At 41.8% G+C, this 18,435-nt stretch overlaps 1 protein-coding gene across 1 annotated transcript; it reads left to right on the forward strand.

Annotated features, from left to right (window-relative positions):
* The first annotated feature begins 381 nt into the window (after positions 1–381).
* LOC138983060 (uncharacterized) lies at positions 382–1,341 on the forward strand. The gene has a single exon (XM_070356464.1). It carries the CDS (start codon positions 382–384, stop codon positions 1,339–1,341), a length of 960 nt encoding a protein of 319 aa, XP_070212565.1.
* The last annotated feature ends 17,094 nt before the right edge of the window (positions 1,342–18,435 follow it).

Raw genomic sequence — 18,435 nt, forward strand, 5'->3', positions numbered from 1 at the left:
CAAATCTGGGAGCAATGCGAACTATAATAATAAATATCGATCAAATTAAGAGCATGCTGGCTTCTTTAACACAGTAGTTTAATTATTGCTATAACGCGAGGATTTTATTCATTTCGTACATACTAGAAAATGTGTAAACGGTCCTAAAATTGTGCATACCTTTTTTGATCAATTTACTAAAAAGGAAAACAACTACATGTGTGATATGCTTCATATCTCTCTCTCTCTCTCTCTCTCTCTCTCTCTCTCTCTCTCTCTCTCTCTCTCTCTATCTCTCGCTCTCTGTCTCTCTCTGTCTCTCTCTCTCTCTCTCTCTCTCTCTCTCTCTCTCTCTCTCTCTCTCTCTCTCTCTCTCTCTGCGACCACTGGGCTGAGCTAGTCATGTCTCTACGTCACGCCTTTCCTCTAGCCAGTCTCCATGCGTCTTCTATTATCCCTGCCAGAGACCGCTCCCCCCTCAATGATTTGATTAGCCCATCCAACTCCAATTTGGCCGCCGTCTGTGAACGATTGGGTGTTCAACTCGTCAACTCTACTCCGATCTTTCAGACAGCCAATGGGGCTCCTCGTCTGGCCCTGTACAGGGACAGGATTCACCCCAGCCCTAAGGGGACAGCCAGGTTGGCTGAAACACTTTTCCCCTTTCAACATCGTCCTCCCAGGCAAACCATCTCCCGTAAACAGCACGGCCCGCCCCCCAAAATGGCCTCCAAGCAAGATGGTTACGGTCAGCCCAGTAGCCTTGTGAACCCTCCAAGTCATCACTACGAAGCTGAGTACCCGCCCCTGCAGCAGCGTGATCAACAGTGGAACGCTCCCCCCTTCATCTCATCTACACCTCGTCATCAGGACGTCACGCCCCTGCAACAGCGAGATCAACAGTGGAACGCTCCCCCCTTCATCTCCTCTACACCTCGTCATCGTGATGTCACGCCCCTGCAACAGCGTGATCAACAGTGGAACGCTCCCCCCTTCATCTCCTCTACACCTCGTCATCATGATGTCACGCCCCTGCAACAGCGTGATCAACAGTGGAACGCTCCCCCCTTCATCTCATCTACACCTCGTCATCAGGACGTCACGCCCCTGCAACAGCGAGATCAACAGTGGAACGTTCCCCCCTTCATCTCCTCTAAACCTCGTCATCAGGACGTCACGCCGACCCTCCCGCCTGGACACTTCGTTTCGCATCATCGGCCGTCGCCACCTCCCGACTTCAGAGCAGCGTTACCCCCTGCTGTGGCTGAAGCCCCCGTCCCACCGCGTGGGTCCTACTTCGAGGAGGGAGACTATCGCCCTGTCCAAGGCCCAATGACAGGTTGGCGCCTATCAGGTGTCTGACCCCGCCCCACGTCACATCCAACCTACGGCGTTCAACAATGTGCTTCATGACTCCGCCCGTCCAATCGTCCCGCCGCCTGTACACCCAGCAGTAATGCAGGCCTATGTTAATTACCTTCAGGCCTTTCGCTTCCAGCAACCAATCGCCATGCCGTATTATTTGTGGCTTGTTTTTCTTGCAACTGTGTGTAGTGTAGAGGAGAAGCTGGCTTGGTCCAATTATATCTGTGTAATAGTAATTTGTCTTTTGTTTCGGAATCTGTGTCTTGAAGGTGTGTAGTGTAGGGTAGATGCTGGTTCGTGAAGTGTCTCTGAGTGCCGAGTAGAAGCCCAAAAGGGCCCTTTCCTGATAACACTCACGTAAGGTGTGATCTGGAAAAGAAACACTGCTGAGTTCTCTGATAAATTTTATTCTCTACTTTTGCTACCCGTGGTACCTGTTCTGCAAAAGTATTCTCTGTTGCGGTTTTCATCACGGACAATTTAAGTGCCTTGGTAGACACTGACATTTGCTTTTCCTTTTTCTTGTCCGGTTTTACTGTGACAAAAGGAAAATACTTTTCTCTGATCTGACCTACATTGTGACCTAATTATGCCGTTGGGTGATTCTACATCTGGCCTTCGTATAGGACACCTTAACGTTTATCATTTGTTTAACAAAGTTCCAGATGTGTGCTTAATGTTAAACCGACCAAACAAGCCAATTCATTTGTTTGGACTTAGCGAAACTCGCCTTGATTCCAGGATCGACGACACCTCTATTGACATTACTAACTATACCATTTTAAGACGCAACAGCAACCAGTCTAATCATACTGGACTTGTGCTTTACGTCCATGACAGTATTGTGAAAATCACAAGAAGGAGAACTGATTTAGAGTCAGAGAATGTGGAGTGCATCTGGACGGAGATAAAACACTCTAAATCTCCTTCTGTGTTAGTGGGGTATATAGAAATCCAGCCTCTTCACTTGCATGGATTGACGATTTTGTGCGCATGACGGACAACGCTAATAACTGTAATTCTAACATTCTCCTCTTAGGTGATTTTAATTATGATTTAAATAAACCGCAACATGCATGGTCTTCTACTACATCGCTGTTTGGTCTTCAGCAATTAATCAAAGATCCAACAAGAGTAACCAGTACTAGTGCAACGTTAATTGATCATATTTACACAAACAATGTGTGTAATGTTTCTAAAGTGTTTGTATCCAATGAAAGTATAAGTGACCATAGCCCTATTTTTTGCACTTGGTCTTTTAAATTACCAAAACGTCCGCCTAAGGGCCATACAACAATTGAGTACAGATCCTTTAACAATTTCAATGAGACGGATTTTTTGCGAGACATTGCTTCTGTGCCCTTTCATCTTATTTGCAATCATACTTGTCCAAATAGTGCCTTTTCTGCTTTGTATGAGGCATGTTTGCCAATTATTGATCAGCATGCACCGTTGCGCAAAAAGAGGGTTAAGCACCCCACACTTCCCCCGTGGTTAAATGAAGACAATATAAACGCTATGGCTCTTCGCGATTTCTATAAAGAGAACACATTAAAAGCTGATTACAAGAAACAAAGAAATAAGGTCTTAGACCTCGTGCGCCGGGCCAAAAGGCATTATTTTAATAAACTTGTTTCTGAGAAGAAAGATACCGCTTCCTTATGGAGAGCAATAAACGAAGTAACTGCAAAATCAAAAACCCGACAACATTCAACTTCGGTTGGTATTTCACCCAGTGCCTTTAATGATTATTTCTTATCTCTTCCTAGTAAGCTTTTGGAGTCTACCTATAGGGAAAATGACAAAAGCGAGTATGAATGCCCACAATTTCTTCAATTATTTTGCCAGGCCAATATGAAAGAAGTTGAACCTTTCAACATCCCATTCATTGCAGTCCACGAAGTCGGGCGACTAATAACTGACTTGAGTAATAAAAAGTCAATGGGACCCGATAACATACCCGCTTCCTTACTCAAGTTAGCGTTACCCTTTCTTGTTGAGCCAATTACGTATGCGTACAACTTATGTATTGACCGAAATGTGTTTCCAGAAATATTTAAAACCGCAAAAGTAATTCCACTTCCCAAAACAAAAGACTTAACCGACATAAACAATTTTAGGCCAATTTCGCTATTGTCTGTTCTATCAAAACCATTAGAAAAACATGTACAAAAGTGCTTGCTTCTGCACATGGAAAGCCGTGGTCTTTTCGCTCCATCTCAATCAGGATTTCGCCCTAAACATTCGTGTCACACAGCTCTCGTTAAACTATGCGATACATGGCTCTCTGCCATTAACCATTCGGAAACAGTCGGCGCCGTCTTCCTCGATTTTAAGAAAGCGTTTGATATTGTTGATCACACAATTCTGTTTAAGAAATTATCTTGTTATTTAGGCGACGAATCCTACTTACCTTTTTTTCGTTCTTATTTAGCGAACAGAACGCAGTTTGTCTCCCTTTGTGGTAACCGTTCTTCCATAGGACAGCTCATGCACGGCGTCCCACAAGGATCAGTTTTGCGTCCACTTTTATTTTGCATTTACATTAACGATCTACCACTCTATATATCAGACAAGACGGTTATTAATGACCTTTTCGCAGACGACTCGTCTCTTTACACGTCCGGTAAAAGTTTACAATCTATTGAAACCTCTCTTCAAACGAGTTTGAACAACATATCTGATTGGTGTAAACAAAACTCAATGATTATACACCCGGGCAAAACTAAATGCTTGGTGATCACAACACGACCGAAACACCAACTCGCTCCTCTGAATCTTCATCTCAGTTTAAATGAGTCACCCATTGAGCAAGTAACCAGCCATCGTGTTCTCGGGGTCACAATAGACGCTGAATTAAAGTGGCAGTCCCACCTCAACCGTGTTACCAAAACCTTATCTAAAAACTTGTTCCTTCTCTCCAAATTAAAGCATTACGCTGATACCTCAGCACTCAAGTTGTTTTATTTTGGTCATATTTTACCTCATCTGAATTATGCATCTACACTTTGGGATGGTTGTAGCGATGTTCACTTCACTGAAAACGTAAATTCTCTTCACCGTCGCGCAGCTAAACTTATCATGCCGGGTCCGCAAACATCAACAGATCAAAAGCTTAGCAGTCTTAATTTGTTATCACTTAAAGATCAGTTATTATTTAATAAGGCGCTTTTAATGTTTAAGGTACAAATAAACGAGACCCCACAGTACATGCGATCATTATTTCAGAAAGCAACAGACAGATATGGCTCAAACAAATTAATTTCCCCGCTACCCCGTATTGATTTATATACAACCAGTTTAGCGTTTTCGGGCTCAACAATTTGGAATTCGCTACCATGTGAGATAAAGGGGTCAAGCACGATTAAACACTTCAAATCGCAGCTTCGCAAATATCTGCTGTCACGAACAGTTACATTCTGCAGCTGTTTCTAGCAAGAATGCATTGCTATCACTAACCTCTATATATTTTGTTGATGATGATAATGATGTCGACGATGATCAGGATGATGATGATGATGATGATGATGAAGTTGTTGTTGTGTGTGTGCGTGTGCGTGTGTGTGTGTGTGCGTGTGTGTGTGTGTGTGTATGTGTGTGTGCTTGCGTGTGTATGTATGTGTGCGCATATGTGTGTGTGTGTGTGTGTGTGTGTGTGTACGTGTGTATGTGTGTGTGTGAGTGTGTGTGTGTGTGTGTGTGTGTGTGTGTGTGTGTGTGTGTGTGTGTGTGTGTGTATGTATGTGTGTGTGTGAGTGTGTGTGTGTGTTGTATTGAGTGCGAACGTGATTACAGGCATGCGGCGCGCGTGTGCGTGCGAGGCGAATTTTCGTTTCCTTTGTATTATATTGACATACATGTACATTTCAATGTTCTATTATGCATTATGTAGTCGTATAGGTAATGTTGTAATTAGTAATACTGTATGATTGCGATTGACAATTGTCCTTTTATTGGCTTTATTTTTTATGTCTTAGTTTAGCAGGTGTAAGACTAGGCGTGAGCCTAAAATCTCCATCCTTGAGTAATAAAGTTCGTTCGTTCGTTCGTTCGTTCGTTCGTTCTTTCGTTCTCTCTCTCTCTCTCTCTCTATTTCTCTCTCCCTCTCTCTCTGTCTCCCTCTCTCCCCTCTCTCTGTCTCTGTCTGGGTGTCTGTCTCTGTCTGACTCTGTCTCTCTCTTACTCTCTCTCACTCTCTCTCACTCTCTCTCTCTCTCTCTCTCTCTCTCTCTCTCTCTCTCTCTCTCTCTCTCTCTCTCTCTCTCTCTCTCTCTCTTCCATCATTATTGGTTTATCAAAATGCATCTTGAACTGTCATATTGATTGTTGGGCATGTTAACGACTATGTCAATTTCAACAGTTGTAGTAAACTGATCAAACGGTGTCGAACCGATGCTTTTTCTGGTCAAATGTCTCAAGCCCAGCGAATGAATGGTGAAGAGAAGTCAGGTGGACCTAAACCCCGGTGACAATGCTGATGTGCCAGTGCCCTTAGTTGATTGTGGCAGAGATGATTCACGAAATATTCTTTAAGTTATTGAGACATCACAGTTCGCTAAGAAATTTATAGAGCAAATCGAGAAAATTAATTATTGAACGAAGCACGTAATTATATGTGACCCTCCACCACGGAATGAGTCGCATGTCACCTTTGCATAATTTTCACATTGTCCTACAGAGTTTTTTTATGCTCTATCCAGTGGTGAAAACCGTTTTAGAAAAGAGCAAAAACTGTTTGAGTTATAAGCCTGTGACTAAGGTGACCCTCACACTGTTACCAGACACTCCCCGGACTTATATTAAGCCTAGCGCAGAACCGCGCGAGGTGACATGCGACTCATTTCGTGGTGGAGGGTAACATATAACAATTATTTTCAAGATTTGTTCTATAAATCTCTTAGCGCACTGTGATTGTTTAATTTCAATAACGATATTGTCAGTAACTACAAGAGATTAGAACGTTTGACAAGGCACATTTTTCTGTGGGCGAATGAATAACTGTGGACCGGTCGAGTTAGATCTACTTTGATGTGTGTGCCGGCTTTGTCATGACTTGCAAGCATGTCGCCACAGTTGCAAATCGCCGACCATCCATTTTACGATTTGATGACCCTCTGCGCCGTGTTATCGATTAGCAACTAATAGAATGAGTTACGGTTATGCTAAATGTAACCGTAAGCATACCGTTTCACTTTTATACTCAGTTAATTATTGATAGAAAAATATATACAGCCGCACTCGCCTAAACGAAACACGCTTAAGCAAAAAACTCGGATATCTGGAACCAAAACCAATTCCCCGCCAGACCCCCCTCTTTGTAAGACTATTTTTAATTCGGATAAGCCAAACTCTGTGAAAAAATAGCTAACTCAAACACGGATATCTCAAACGTGATTTTGACAGATAAGCCAAACTCTAAACACTGTCGGAGAGACTTTGGTTTTTTTGTGCTTGAAAAACACCTCAGGAAGATAAAAATATTTCGTCAACGCTATAATTATCCTACGGAAACGAACACGTCACCTGTTTTTGAATATGCCGGGAAACTGATGACGCGGTGTGCCCTCAGACCTAACTCTTGGGGGTCCGACCGTGACGTTGAAATCCTTGCAGCTGCCAGCATGTTCCAAACAACTGTTGCAGTGTTCAAAAACGAGTGGCTCTCATACAAACCTATTTTTCCAATCGAAGGAAGAGATCTTTGTGAAGAGCAAATCTACCTGAGGAATGTATGTGCTCATTTTGAACGAGTCAGTGGTGAAGATCAAACCACAATAAACATGCAGCGAAACAAAACATTTGCCTACAATCTATGTTTTCGGAAATTTGATCTTGATTTATGACCACAGAGACAAATTGTCTAATTTTGTTTCTGTTCTTTCTTTAATGGAGAGGGTTTCATTAAACATTACATTTATTATGATTTACTTGGAATCCTTTTAACAAAAGCGTAGTTGCTTGTGGAATCTTGGTTTTGTTTCTGAGATGTGTCACTGTTTTCACCCTTTATTTTTACAGTTGGCTTTGAGGTATTAAAAAAGCCCAACTGAAGAAAGCACTGTTAACTTGTCACTGTTTTGATCTTATTCATTTAAACACACACACACACACACACACACACACACACACACACACACACACACACACACACACACACACACACACACACACACACAAGCACACACACCACGCACAGAGAGAGACAGAAAGATTTTTTGTTTGTTTGTTTGCTTAACGCCCAGTCCACCACAAAGGGTTATATCAGGGCGGTGCTGCTTTGACATTTAACGTGCGCCACACACAAGACACAAGTCGCAGCACAGGCTTCATGTCTCACCCAGTCACATTATTCTGACACCGGACCAACCAGTCCTAGCACTAACCCCATAATGCCAGACGCCAGGCGGAGCAGCCACTAGATTGCCAATTTTAAAGTCTTAGGTATGACCCGGCCGGGGTTCGAACCCACGACCTCCCGCTCACCGGGCGGACGCTTTACCACTAGACCACCGTGTTGCGGTAGAGAGAGAGAGAGAGAGAGAGAGAGAGAGAGAGAGAGAGAGAGAGAGAGAGAGAGAGAGAGAGAGGGAGAGAGAGATTCCAAGGGATTTTACAACTTATCCTGAAAAAAACTCGCTTAAGCCGAACTGCACGATTAACCTTCGTGGTTGAAAACGACGTTAAACACCAAATAAAGAAAGAAAGAAAGAACTGCACGATAATTTCTCGGGAAAGGTTTGGCTTATCCGAACTCGGATATGAAAAAAACTCGGATAAGCGAAACGATTTTTTATTCCCCGGGCGAGTTCGGCTTAAGCGTGTTTGACTGTACTAGAAGTTTCTATGCTCCCAAAAAAATGAACAACCCCGTCGCAACTGAGTGACGTCCCCTGATGTCAAAGTGACACGATGTTTCGCTCATTCGCAAAAAAATAAAAATTGCCATGTTATTTCTTGTAATGTATCTGCATTCATCTGGGAAGAATGTTTGGAAGCATTTGCGTTTTCTATTAACATCGTTGTTGTCCTGAAATATGCGAAAACCGTTCATTCGATACTGAACTCACGTTGTCGTCTGCTGCATGTATACGGAGGACAGTCAATCGAATCAGTCCACTTCCAAATGCTGGATTGTCTAGCTCGAAATCTGTCAGAAAAAACAACCCCTTCTGCTTTTAGCCGCGGGGAATTTTAGGGTCAAGCATCGTTTTTATTTACATCGTTGTTGTCCTGAAATACGCTAAACCCGTTCATTTCAGTACTAAACTGACGCTGTCGTCTGGTACATGTACGTAGGACAGTCATTCGAATCAGTCGACTGCCGAAAGAGGTGGAGCTGTGTCAAGGTGGACCGAGTTACCGGTCCACCGAATGAGGTGGAGTGAGGCTAAATCAGCTGAGTAGGACCAAAATAGGCAAAATTAGGCCGATTAAGTTGGGTCAAGTTCGGGGGAGTTGTGCCAAATGAGGCGGGGCAAGATCAAATGAAACCGAGCTGGGTGGATGTTAGCGTGCAAACCTATGTAAGCCCGTGTCAGTGTTGTCTTTTGATTGTCACTTGTTGTGGTACTAAGTAATACAAGGATACAACAAATCACAACACTTTTAGTTTGTCAATGGAATATAAATTGTTTTGGTACTAAGTAATACAAGGATACAACAACTCACAACACGTTTAGTTTGTCAATGGAATATAAATTGTTTTGGTACTAAGTAATACAAGGATACAACAAATCACAACACGTTTAGTTTGTCAATGGAATATAAATTGTTTTGGTACTAAGTAATACAAGGATACAACAAATCAGAACACTTTTAGTTTGTCAATGGAATATAAATTGTTTTGGTACTAAGTAATACAAGGATACAACAAATAACACCACTTTTAGTTTGTCAATGGAATATCAATTGTTTTGGTACTAAGTAATACAAGGATACAACAAATCACAACACTTTTAGTTTGTCAATGGAATATAAATTGTTTTGGTACTAAGTAATACAAGGATACAACAAATCACAACACTTTTAGTTTGTCAATGGAATATAAATTGTTTTGGTACTAAGTAATACAAGGATACAACAACTCACAACACGTTTAGTTTGTCAATGGAATATAAATTGTTTTGGTACTAAGTAATACAAGGATACATGTACAACAAATCACAACACTTTTAGTTTGTCAATGGAATATAAATTGTTTTGGTACTAAGTAATACAAGGATACAACAAATCACAACACTTTTAGTTTGTCAATGGAATATAAATTGTTTTGGTACTAAGTAATACAAGGATACAACAAATCACAACACGTTTAGTTTGTCAATGGAATATAAATTGTTTTGGTACTAAGTAATACAAGGATACAACAAATCACAACACTTTTAATTTGTCAATGGAATATAAATTGTTTCGATGATCTTATGTCCATCTAAAGTTTTGGACACGATTTGTATACGTTGTTAGTTACGTGTTCTTCTGCCGTCTTAGAATCATAAGGTCGGTAAAATTACAAAAGGGATGGGTGCAGAAAGAGGAGGGGGCTCTACTTCACGTATAATAACTCTGGAATGTTATATATATCTATTGGTTCTCTATGACGAGGCTCGAGCTCCAGAGTGAGGCTGTGAGTCGTCATTGTCATAATTATATCTGACAAACGATTCCCCGACCCTCAACGCCTGCAGATATGATGTGAAGCAATACAAATTGATAACCTGTAAGAAGGAGTGACTGCAAACTCTCACACAGAACGCAAAATCAATGTACGATAGGCAGCGCGCTTTTGTGTTTGGCGTTCAATCAGGCACAGCCTTGGTGTTGTCTTGAATACACGATCTACCGCTCACTTCACTGTCCACCAAGTTTTCTGCTCCTAGTTTTGATTTGTTTGATTGTGTCGATCTGAGGAGCGTATCAGGACAATTCCCCCCCGGACTTTACCCCCCCCCCCCCCCCTGGACTTTTCCCCCCAGACAATCCCCTCCTGGACAACTCCCCCCTAGGACAACCCCCCCCCCCCTAGGATAACTCCCCCCGGGTCAATTTCCCCCCTAGACAATACCCCCTTAGGACAACCCCCCCACACATACACACACACACACACCAATACCCCTCCCCCCAAAAAAATTAATTTCACAAGTGATTATTATCGTTAACTTCCTTCCCTTTCTGCGGATCATAGAAATCATCAGTGAGTATTCATCAGTATTTTAGAACTCAGATTGCTGCCCTGGGTTTTGTTCATCAGTGAGTATAAATCATTATTAAAGCTCAGAGGTGTTATATAAAAGGGATTGTTTTACTTTGACCTTGCTTCAGGATAGTACACAATGGAGTTTAGTTTGACAACAAGAGGTGCTCGCTGCATTTTGTTTGAAAATCATGTCTACGTAAAACAAAAAGACTTAACCAAAGGTGTAGAATGTTGGGAGTGTGAAAAGAGGCGAGATCATGGATGTAAGGCGAAGATTCACGTAAAAGAAACACAGCTGAAGAAGAAAATCAATGACCACAACCATTCTGGAAACCGAGGAAGAGGTGATATTGTGAAGTTGAGGGAATCACTAAAGAGAAAAGCTAAACAACAGAAGAGTCACCACAGCAAATAATTTCTCGCGAGATTGCGAACACTACGGTGGATGCTGCTTCACAGTTGCCTTCCATCGAAAATCTCAGACGTGCTGTTAGACGTAACAGAGAAAAAGCCGGCGGACCCGAGCAAGTACCCAGATCCAGAGCTAAAATTGTTAGCTCACGTGCGCCTTACTCTTCAAGTGTGATAACAACGATGATTGAAGAAACTATTATGAAATGAATACCCAGGGGGGTATTGTCCGGGGGGAAATAGACCCGGGGGGATAAGTCCGGGGGGGGAAATTGACCGGGCGGGAGAAGTCCTAGGGGGGAGAAGTCCTAGTGGGGAAATGTCCAGGGGGTGAGGTGAAGTCCGGGGGGGGGGGGGGGGGGGATTGTCCTTAGAACCCTGAGGAGTAACACCAGTCAATACCAGATTCAAGGGAACGTGTAGTGTTAAACAAATTAATCTATTTGTGTGTATTCGTTAAGTGTGTGTGTGGTGTGTGTGCGTGTGTGGGGGGGGGGGGCGGGCGGGCGTGCGTACGTGTGCGTCCGTGCGCGTGCGTGCGTGTGTGTGTGTGTGTGTGTGTGTGCATGCGCGTGCGTACGCGTGCGTGCGTGCGTACGTGTATGTGTATATGTGTGTGTGTGTGTGTGTGTGTGTGTGTTTGTGTGTGTGTGTGAAAGCAAGGAAGGGAGGCAGAGAGAGAATATGACTGACCTTCTAGCCTTCTCTCTGAGTCACAGTGTGTTTGAATCAACAGAGAAGACTCGCTGTGTTTGTTGCCAAGGTAGAGGTCAGTTGTTTGCAAGACAGCTCTTAGATTCAGGATTTGCATAACATGAAAAGACTGTTTTTTGTATCAACATTGTTGCAATAACACTCATCACTTCAAGTCAATTTATGAAGAACCGGGGGGAGGCATAGAAATAAGGTTCCCCAGCTCTGGTTTATCTTCTGCCTGTTGAAAGGAGGAACAAATATGAGAACCGGAAGCTCCCACGTGTCAGCGAGTTGACGCAGAATCTCCAGACACTTTATAATCCCCCTCCCAGAAATGAGATTGGGGTTGCGACCGTTTTGCATAAGGGTGTGTTTGAATAATTGAAGATATTTCATACAAGAAAAAATATTTATTCTTCCCATTATTTTGCACCTTTTTTTTCTTTTTCGTTGGCTCGTGTTTCGTCAGGGGATGGTTCGCGATGCAAAGAAGGAGTGACAAGCCTGATCTTATCGGTTTGGTTATCGGTTTGAAAACAAGTAATTTCTTTCCCTGTCTGTGCGATTCCCGCGAAATCAGCAAAGATCAGGGAAGGGCGATGGCTCAGGCCCATGTCTACTGCCTGGCATCGCTGGACAATCATAGAATCAGTGTTTGCAGATTTTGTGAGGTATGAATGAATGGAACCTAAACATGTACTCGTTGTTATAGGATGGTACTTGCTGGAACATATATTATGAGGTGTTTGACACGGCAATTCATTGCGAGGAGATTAAAAAGGAGATGATGGTGGGAATTCAATAACGTCACAGAACGATCACAGTAAAGAAAGATGTTTAGGGGCCGTGTTTGATTGAGATATGTATCTTCCTTTCTGTGTAAACTATCATTTCAATCATCACAGATCTGTCCGGACTGTTAAAGGCACAGTGCAGCTCACAGCCTTCGTTTTGCGTTTTTGTTGCAGCTGAGTTCATTTACAGTTCAAAAATCCTCCTATGGTAGTAAAACAAACCCAAAACTACCCAACGACGACATCTGTGAAGCTCGACAGTTTCTTGTTCACGCGAGTGCATAAATTAACCTAGTTATTACGTGGTGTTTGGTCGGAGTTCGATTCAACTGAGTGATTCCGGCCTCGATTTTGTTTTACACAAACTCATGATGACGTCTGATATAGTTTGCTAGTGACGTGTCTTTTTGTGCATGATGTGGTCATCTACCCGATCTAAATTTAGATCCAAAAATAGGTCAAGACCAGCCGGGTCCGAGTACAAAATTAATTCGTAAAAAATCGCAGTTCTTGACTCTTTGGGTGCAAGTCAATGAAACTTGGTAGTTCTTCAAACGGATAGCTGCCTGAGGTATGACTAAAAGCCCCAGGGGCTCCGTGCACCTGGATTTGACAAGTTCAGTACCTTTAACATTATCATCTTAAGTGCCATTCACATGGCAGACTTTCAACCAACTTTTGTCGTTTGAAAATCGCTCCCGAGTTGTCGAGGCCAAGTCGGCGAAAAGTCTGCCATGTGAACGGCCCCAGCGATTTAGGTTCGATTTAGGCCAGATTTACCAGCGACTCCAGCGACTCAGGTTATATCGCGACGGGCCAAAACAATGTTTTGCAGGAGTTCAAGATGACGAGTAAAGCAAGATGAAACCAACCGGGAAGACGATTAATCCGGAACAAAACCAATCGTCCTCATGAAAAGGACCTTCCCCTGTGTCAGTGGTTGTAAAGTCTCGGTCTGCTCAACCGACAGTTTTGACAAATTAGGACTTTTTTGTTGTTGTCTTCCTTTGATGATTTTGATGTGAGACAAGATTTGTTTTGATTTTTTTGTATGTTGTTGCTATTTTGTCTGCAGATTTTCTTGTTTTGTCAGCGGGGCAAAACAGGGACGCCGCGATGACAGAGTTACAGACTGCGAACTGTTCAAACGTCATCTCTTCCTATTTCAAAGCTAGCGAACAAGACTCAAAGTGTTGTTGTTGTTTGTTTGTTTTTAGTGTTCCAAACAACACTTGTCCATGTCACAACAGAAAACGTTGCGTCCGCTTTGGTGCTGACCCACTCTGAAAGTTTCACTTTGTCATAAATATCTCTCTTCCAGAGAGCACATTTTATTCTCCGGCGACTGTAAAAAAATACACGAGTGGGGAATTCTGTTTTACATTTTTGATTTTCTTTGTCTATATTTTAAAAAAAAACTTAAATAATGAGTGAAAATGAATACAGAGGCGTATCACACTTCAATCACCTGAGTTTGAGAGAGAAAAAAACAATCCCTGAGGTCAGCCTGACCCGACGGCTGCACGGAAGTTCCCGCAGGAAAAAAAGATACTCTTCTGTGCTTATTTTTACATCTAGTCAAGTTTTGACTAAATGTTTTAACATAGAGGGGGAATCGAAACGAGGGTCGTGGTGTATGTGTGTATGTGTGTCTGTGTGTGTGTGTGTGTGTGTGTGTGTGTGTGTGTGTGTGTGTGTCTGTGTGTGTGTGTGTGTGTGTGTGTGTGTGTGTAGAGCGACTCAGAGTAAACTACTGGACCGATCTTTATGAAATTTTACATGAGAGTTCCTGGGCATGATATCCACAGATGTTTTCTTCATTTTTTTGATAAATGTCTTTGATGACGTCATATCTGGCTTTGTGTAAAAGTTGAGGCGGCACTGTCACACCCTCATTTATTTAATAAAATTAATTGAAATTTTGGCCAAGCAATGTTCGATGAAGGCCGGACTTCGGTATTGCATTTCAACTTAGAGGCTTAAAAATTAATTGATAATTTTGGTCATTAAAAATCTGAAAATTGTAATTAAAATTATCTTTTTGTAAAAGATCCAAAAACAATTTCATCTTATTTGTCATTATTTGCTGATTCCAAAAACATATAAATATGTTATATTCGGATTAAAAACAAGCTTCGAAAATTAAAAATATAAATATTATCATTAAAATTAAATTTCCGAAATCGATTTAAAAACAATTTCATCTTATTTCTTGTCGGTTCTTGATTCCAAAAACCAATAGATAAGATATGTTTGGATTAAAAACACGCTCAGAACAAGCGGTGGACAGATGATGCAACGAGTATAATTATGGTCTTGCGGAAAAAATGCAGTGCGTTCAGTTTGTTTCATTCTGTGAGTTCGACTGAGCTTGACTAAATGTTGTATTTTCGCCTTACTCGACTTGTTTTGTTTTGGTTTAATTCAAAATACAAGAATCCCGTGCAGGCAGACGAGTGGAAACCAAACAGGAAATCAATCTGGAAAGAAAGTGCGTGAGCGTGCATGTTTGTATGCGTGTAATAAGAGGCAGCTGGGTGGGGACGGGGTGTATTCTTTGAGACGTCAGATCTCTCCTGCCCCGCATTGCCGCTAACTTCAGTTATGCTTTGGAAAACTGACACCCTCTCATGTCCCAACCTCCGCGCTCCAACCCAACCCCCAGATCGTGCGCACACACACACACGCACACACACATACGCACATACACACGCAAACACACACATACACACACACACACACTCATACACACACACACACGCACATACACACATATAGACAAAAACACACACATACACACACACACACATACACACAAACACACACACACACACATACACACACACACGCATACACACACACACATACACACACACACATACACACATTCACACAAACACACCAGGTGTTCACACACACACACACACACACACACACACACACACTAACTCACACACACACACACACGCACACCCACAAGCACACTCATTAATTGACAAAAACTTTCGAGGAGGGTGATTCTTTAAGCATTCTTCAATTCCACTAATTCAAATTCCATTGAAGGTGACAAATGGAGAGTGTGGCAGGGATTGCAAGAGACACTCAATTACTTTTTGGAACGTGCTTTATAAATATCTGTATGTGATTGTACGTGTGTTTGTGTGTTTGTGTGTGTGTGTGTGTGTGTGTGTGTGTGTGTGTGTGTGTGTGTGTGTGTGTGTGTGTGTCTCTCTCTCTCTCTCTCTCTCTCTCTCTCTCTTTCTTTCTCTCTTGCACACTCACATATACGCACGTACACACACACGCACGCACGCACGCACGCATCTACACACACACACACACACACACACACACACACACACACACACACATATTATGTTTAAACAAAATTATTCTAATGTGTTCACGTGTTATTCTTTTCTGGAATACGTTATCTGTTATGCTTGTCTACATAGGTTCTGCTGTTTGTCTTTTCCTGCTTTTGTTGTTTCAAAAATCCTTTCTTTTGTGCCCCTTTTCTTTAATGTCACCCAGTAACACATTCGATACGAATTAGAAGGACGTTCTTTCGACGAATACTACCTATTCTTCCTGTTTGAACCATTTTGTAAATGACCTTAGATGCATCTTCTTGTGTAAATCCTCACATTAAAGCCGAAGAGTATCGATGAAATGAATACATTGACTTATAAAAGAAAAGGGGGCACAATGCAGCTCAGATCCAACTTTGGCAACCCTGGATACTGTTGGTTTAAACAACAATTTATTCACACACACACACACACACACACACACACACACACACACACACACACACACACACACACACACACACACACACACACACACACACACACACGTGTACACACACACACACACACACACACGACAATAAAACAACATGCTTGCAAAGGAGCACAACATTTGTTTAAAACTGATAATAAGTGCTCTGGATACTGTTCTCTGGTGCGCGTGTGTGGGTACCATGCGGTCTCCCCAAGTCTCCCACGCGTACCCCAAAACAGAACTAGTATGCCGAGCTTTTATCGGTATTCTTTAGCTTTAACCACCAAAGACATGTCCAGGGTCGTATATGCACAAAGAGCATTTTTTCTATTGAACACAAACCAATAATCTATAGGCTACTCCACGTGTAGGATCATTTTGCACAATTAATTTCACTGATCGATAATGTGAACCCAACGACAGTGATTTAGCATAACAAAATACAAACGCCGCCGAGCTGCAGATTCTGGAGGTGTGCTCAATTGAAAAGATGTCCTTTATACAAGTGAAAGGTGGAACAGGTATGTGGTGCTTCTTGTAAGGTATGCACGGGTAAGTATGTATCTTTTGTTTCCAAATTCTCGCACGCGCGGTAAAGGAGTTTCCTTGACGCATTAGTTAAAGCCTCAATAGTTGCACAGTCGAACCTGCCCTTACGACACCCTCCACTTGCCAACGACGACCACTCTGAAGGATCCCAGACGAGAGTTTCTAAGAACAATGTAACTCACCTTTCCGTATGGCGACCACTTGTCTATAATGACCATCCAAGGGACAGGCCAAAAGTGGTCATTTTAGACAGGTTAGATTGTATCAGTAACAAGTTGTTACTTGTGACAGGTAAGACACAAGCAGATGGCCCTATTCAGATCACAAGTTCTCAGTGTAAAAGGAGGACATCTGAGCTATGAACTCTTTGCTGCTTTGAAGTAGAAATGTTTTACGGTTGTCTGTATTTTGAGCGCTTCCTTATGTTTGATGTTTGATCTTCTCACCGGCCTCAGTTGTCTGTGTTTTGATTTTGTGTCCAAGTCTGATTGTGATCAAGGGATTTCGACCATCAAATTTTCCAACAGAAAATACATTTAGTCGCTTTGAAAATACAGATTTGAATGCAAGGTCATTGTGATTGCTTGCGTGTGTGCCTGCATGCAAGCGTGCGTGCGTGCGTGCGTTGGTGCCAAGTGGAATGTAACTATTCGTTTGTTGTAAATGGCTATATATGTGGTGATTTACAAGATGCGATCGACAATGTATCTTTAATTTTAAGGGGTTACTTGTGTGTTCAAATCGCTCGTCAGAAACATTACACATTTTGTGCAAAGGTTCCTCTAAGCAATATGGACACATCTGTGCAAAGAAAAAAGGGGGTCGACGTATTAATTTTTTTTTTAGAATTTTTTTACTGGGGGTTGTCAAGTACGATTTTGCGAAAAACACTGCGATTTTTAACATGATCCCAACTGACATATTTAGCTCTACAAATAATAAATGAGACATTAGTTTGTGTATATAAATGAATGGAGAGTATAACTTTATCATAAAACGGTACTTATCAACGTGCATTTTCAGAAAATGATCGAGGTTTATCGAGGGCGTACACATAAAATTATCTTTCCTTTAGTAGTAAAAACGTATTTAAAAAAAATTCGCGTGTGAGAAACATTACACATTTTGTGCACAGGTTCCTCTAAGCAATATGGACACATCTGTGCAAAGAAAAAAGGGGGTCGACGTATTAATTTTTTTTTTAGAATTTTTTTACCGGGGGTTGTCAAGTACGATTTTGCGAAAAACACTGCGATTCTTAAGGGGTTACTTGTGTGTTCAAATCGCGTGAAAGAAACATTACACATTCTGTGCACAGGTTCCTCTAAGCAATATGGACACATCTGTGCAAAGAAAAAAAGAGGTTGACGTATTAACTTTTTTTTTAGAATTTTTTTACTGGGGGTTGTCAAGTACGATTTTTTGAAAAACACTGCGATTCTTAACATGATCCCAACTGACATATTTAGCTCTACAAATAATAAATGAAACATTAGTTTGTGTAGATAAATGAATGGAGAGTATAACTTTATCATAAAACTGTACTTATCAACGTGCATTTTCAGAAAATGATCGAGGTTTCTCGAGGGCGTACACATAAAAAATATCACTCCTTTAGTAGTAAAAACGTATTTAAAAAAAATTCGCTCGTCAGAACATAAC

This window comes from Littorina saxatilis, linkage group LG12, assembly GCF_037325665.1.
Source record: "Littorina saxatilis isolate snail1 linkage group LG12, US_GU_Lsax_2.0, whole genome shotgun sequence".
Taxonomy (NCBI): domain Eukaryota; kingdom Metazoa; phylum Mollusca; class Gastropoda; order Littorinimorpha; family Littorinidae; genus Littorina; species Littorina saxatilis.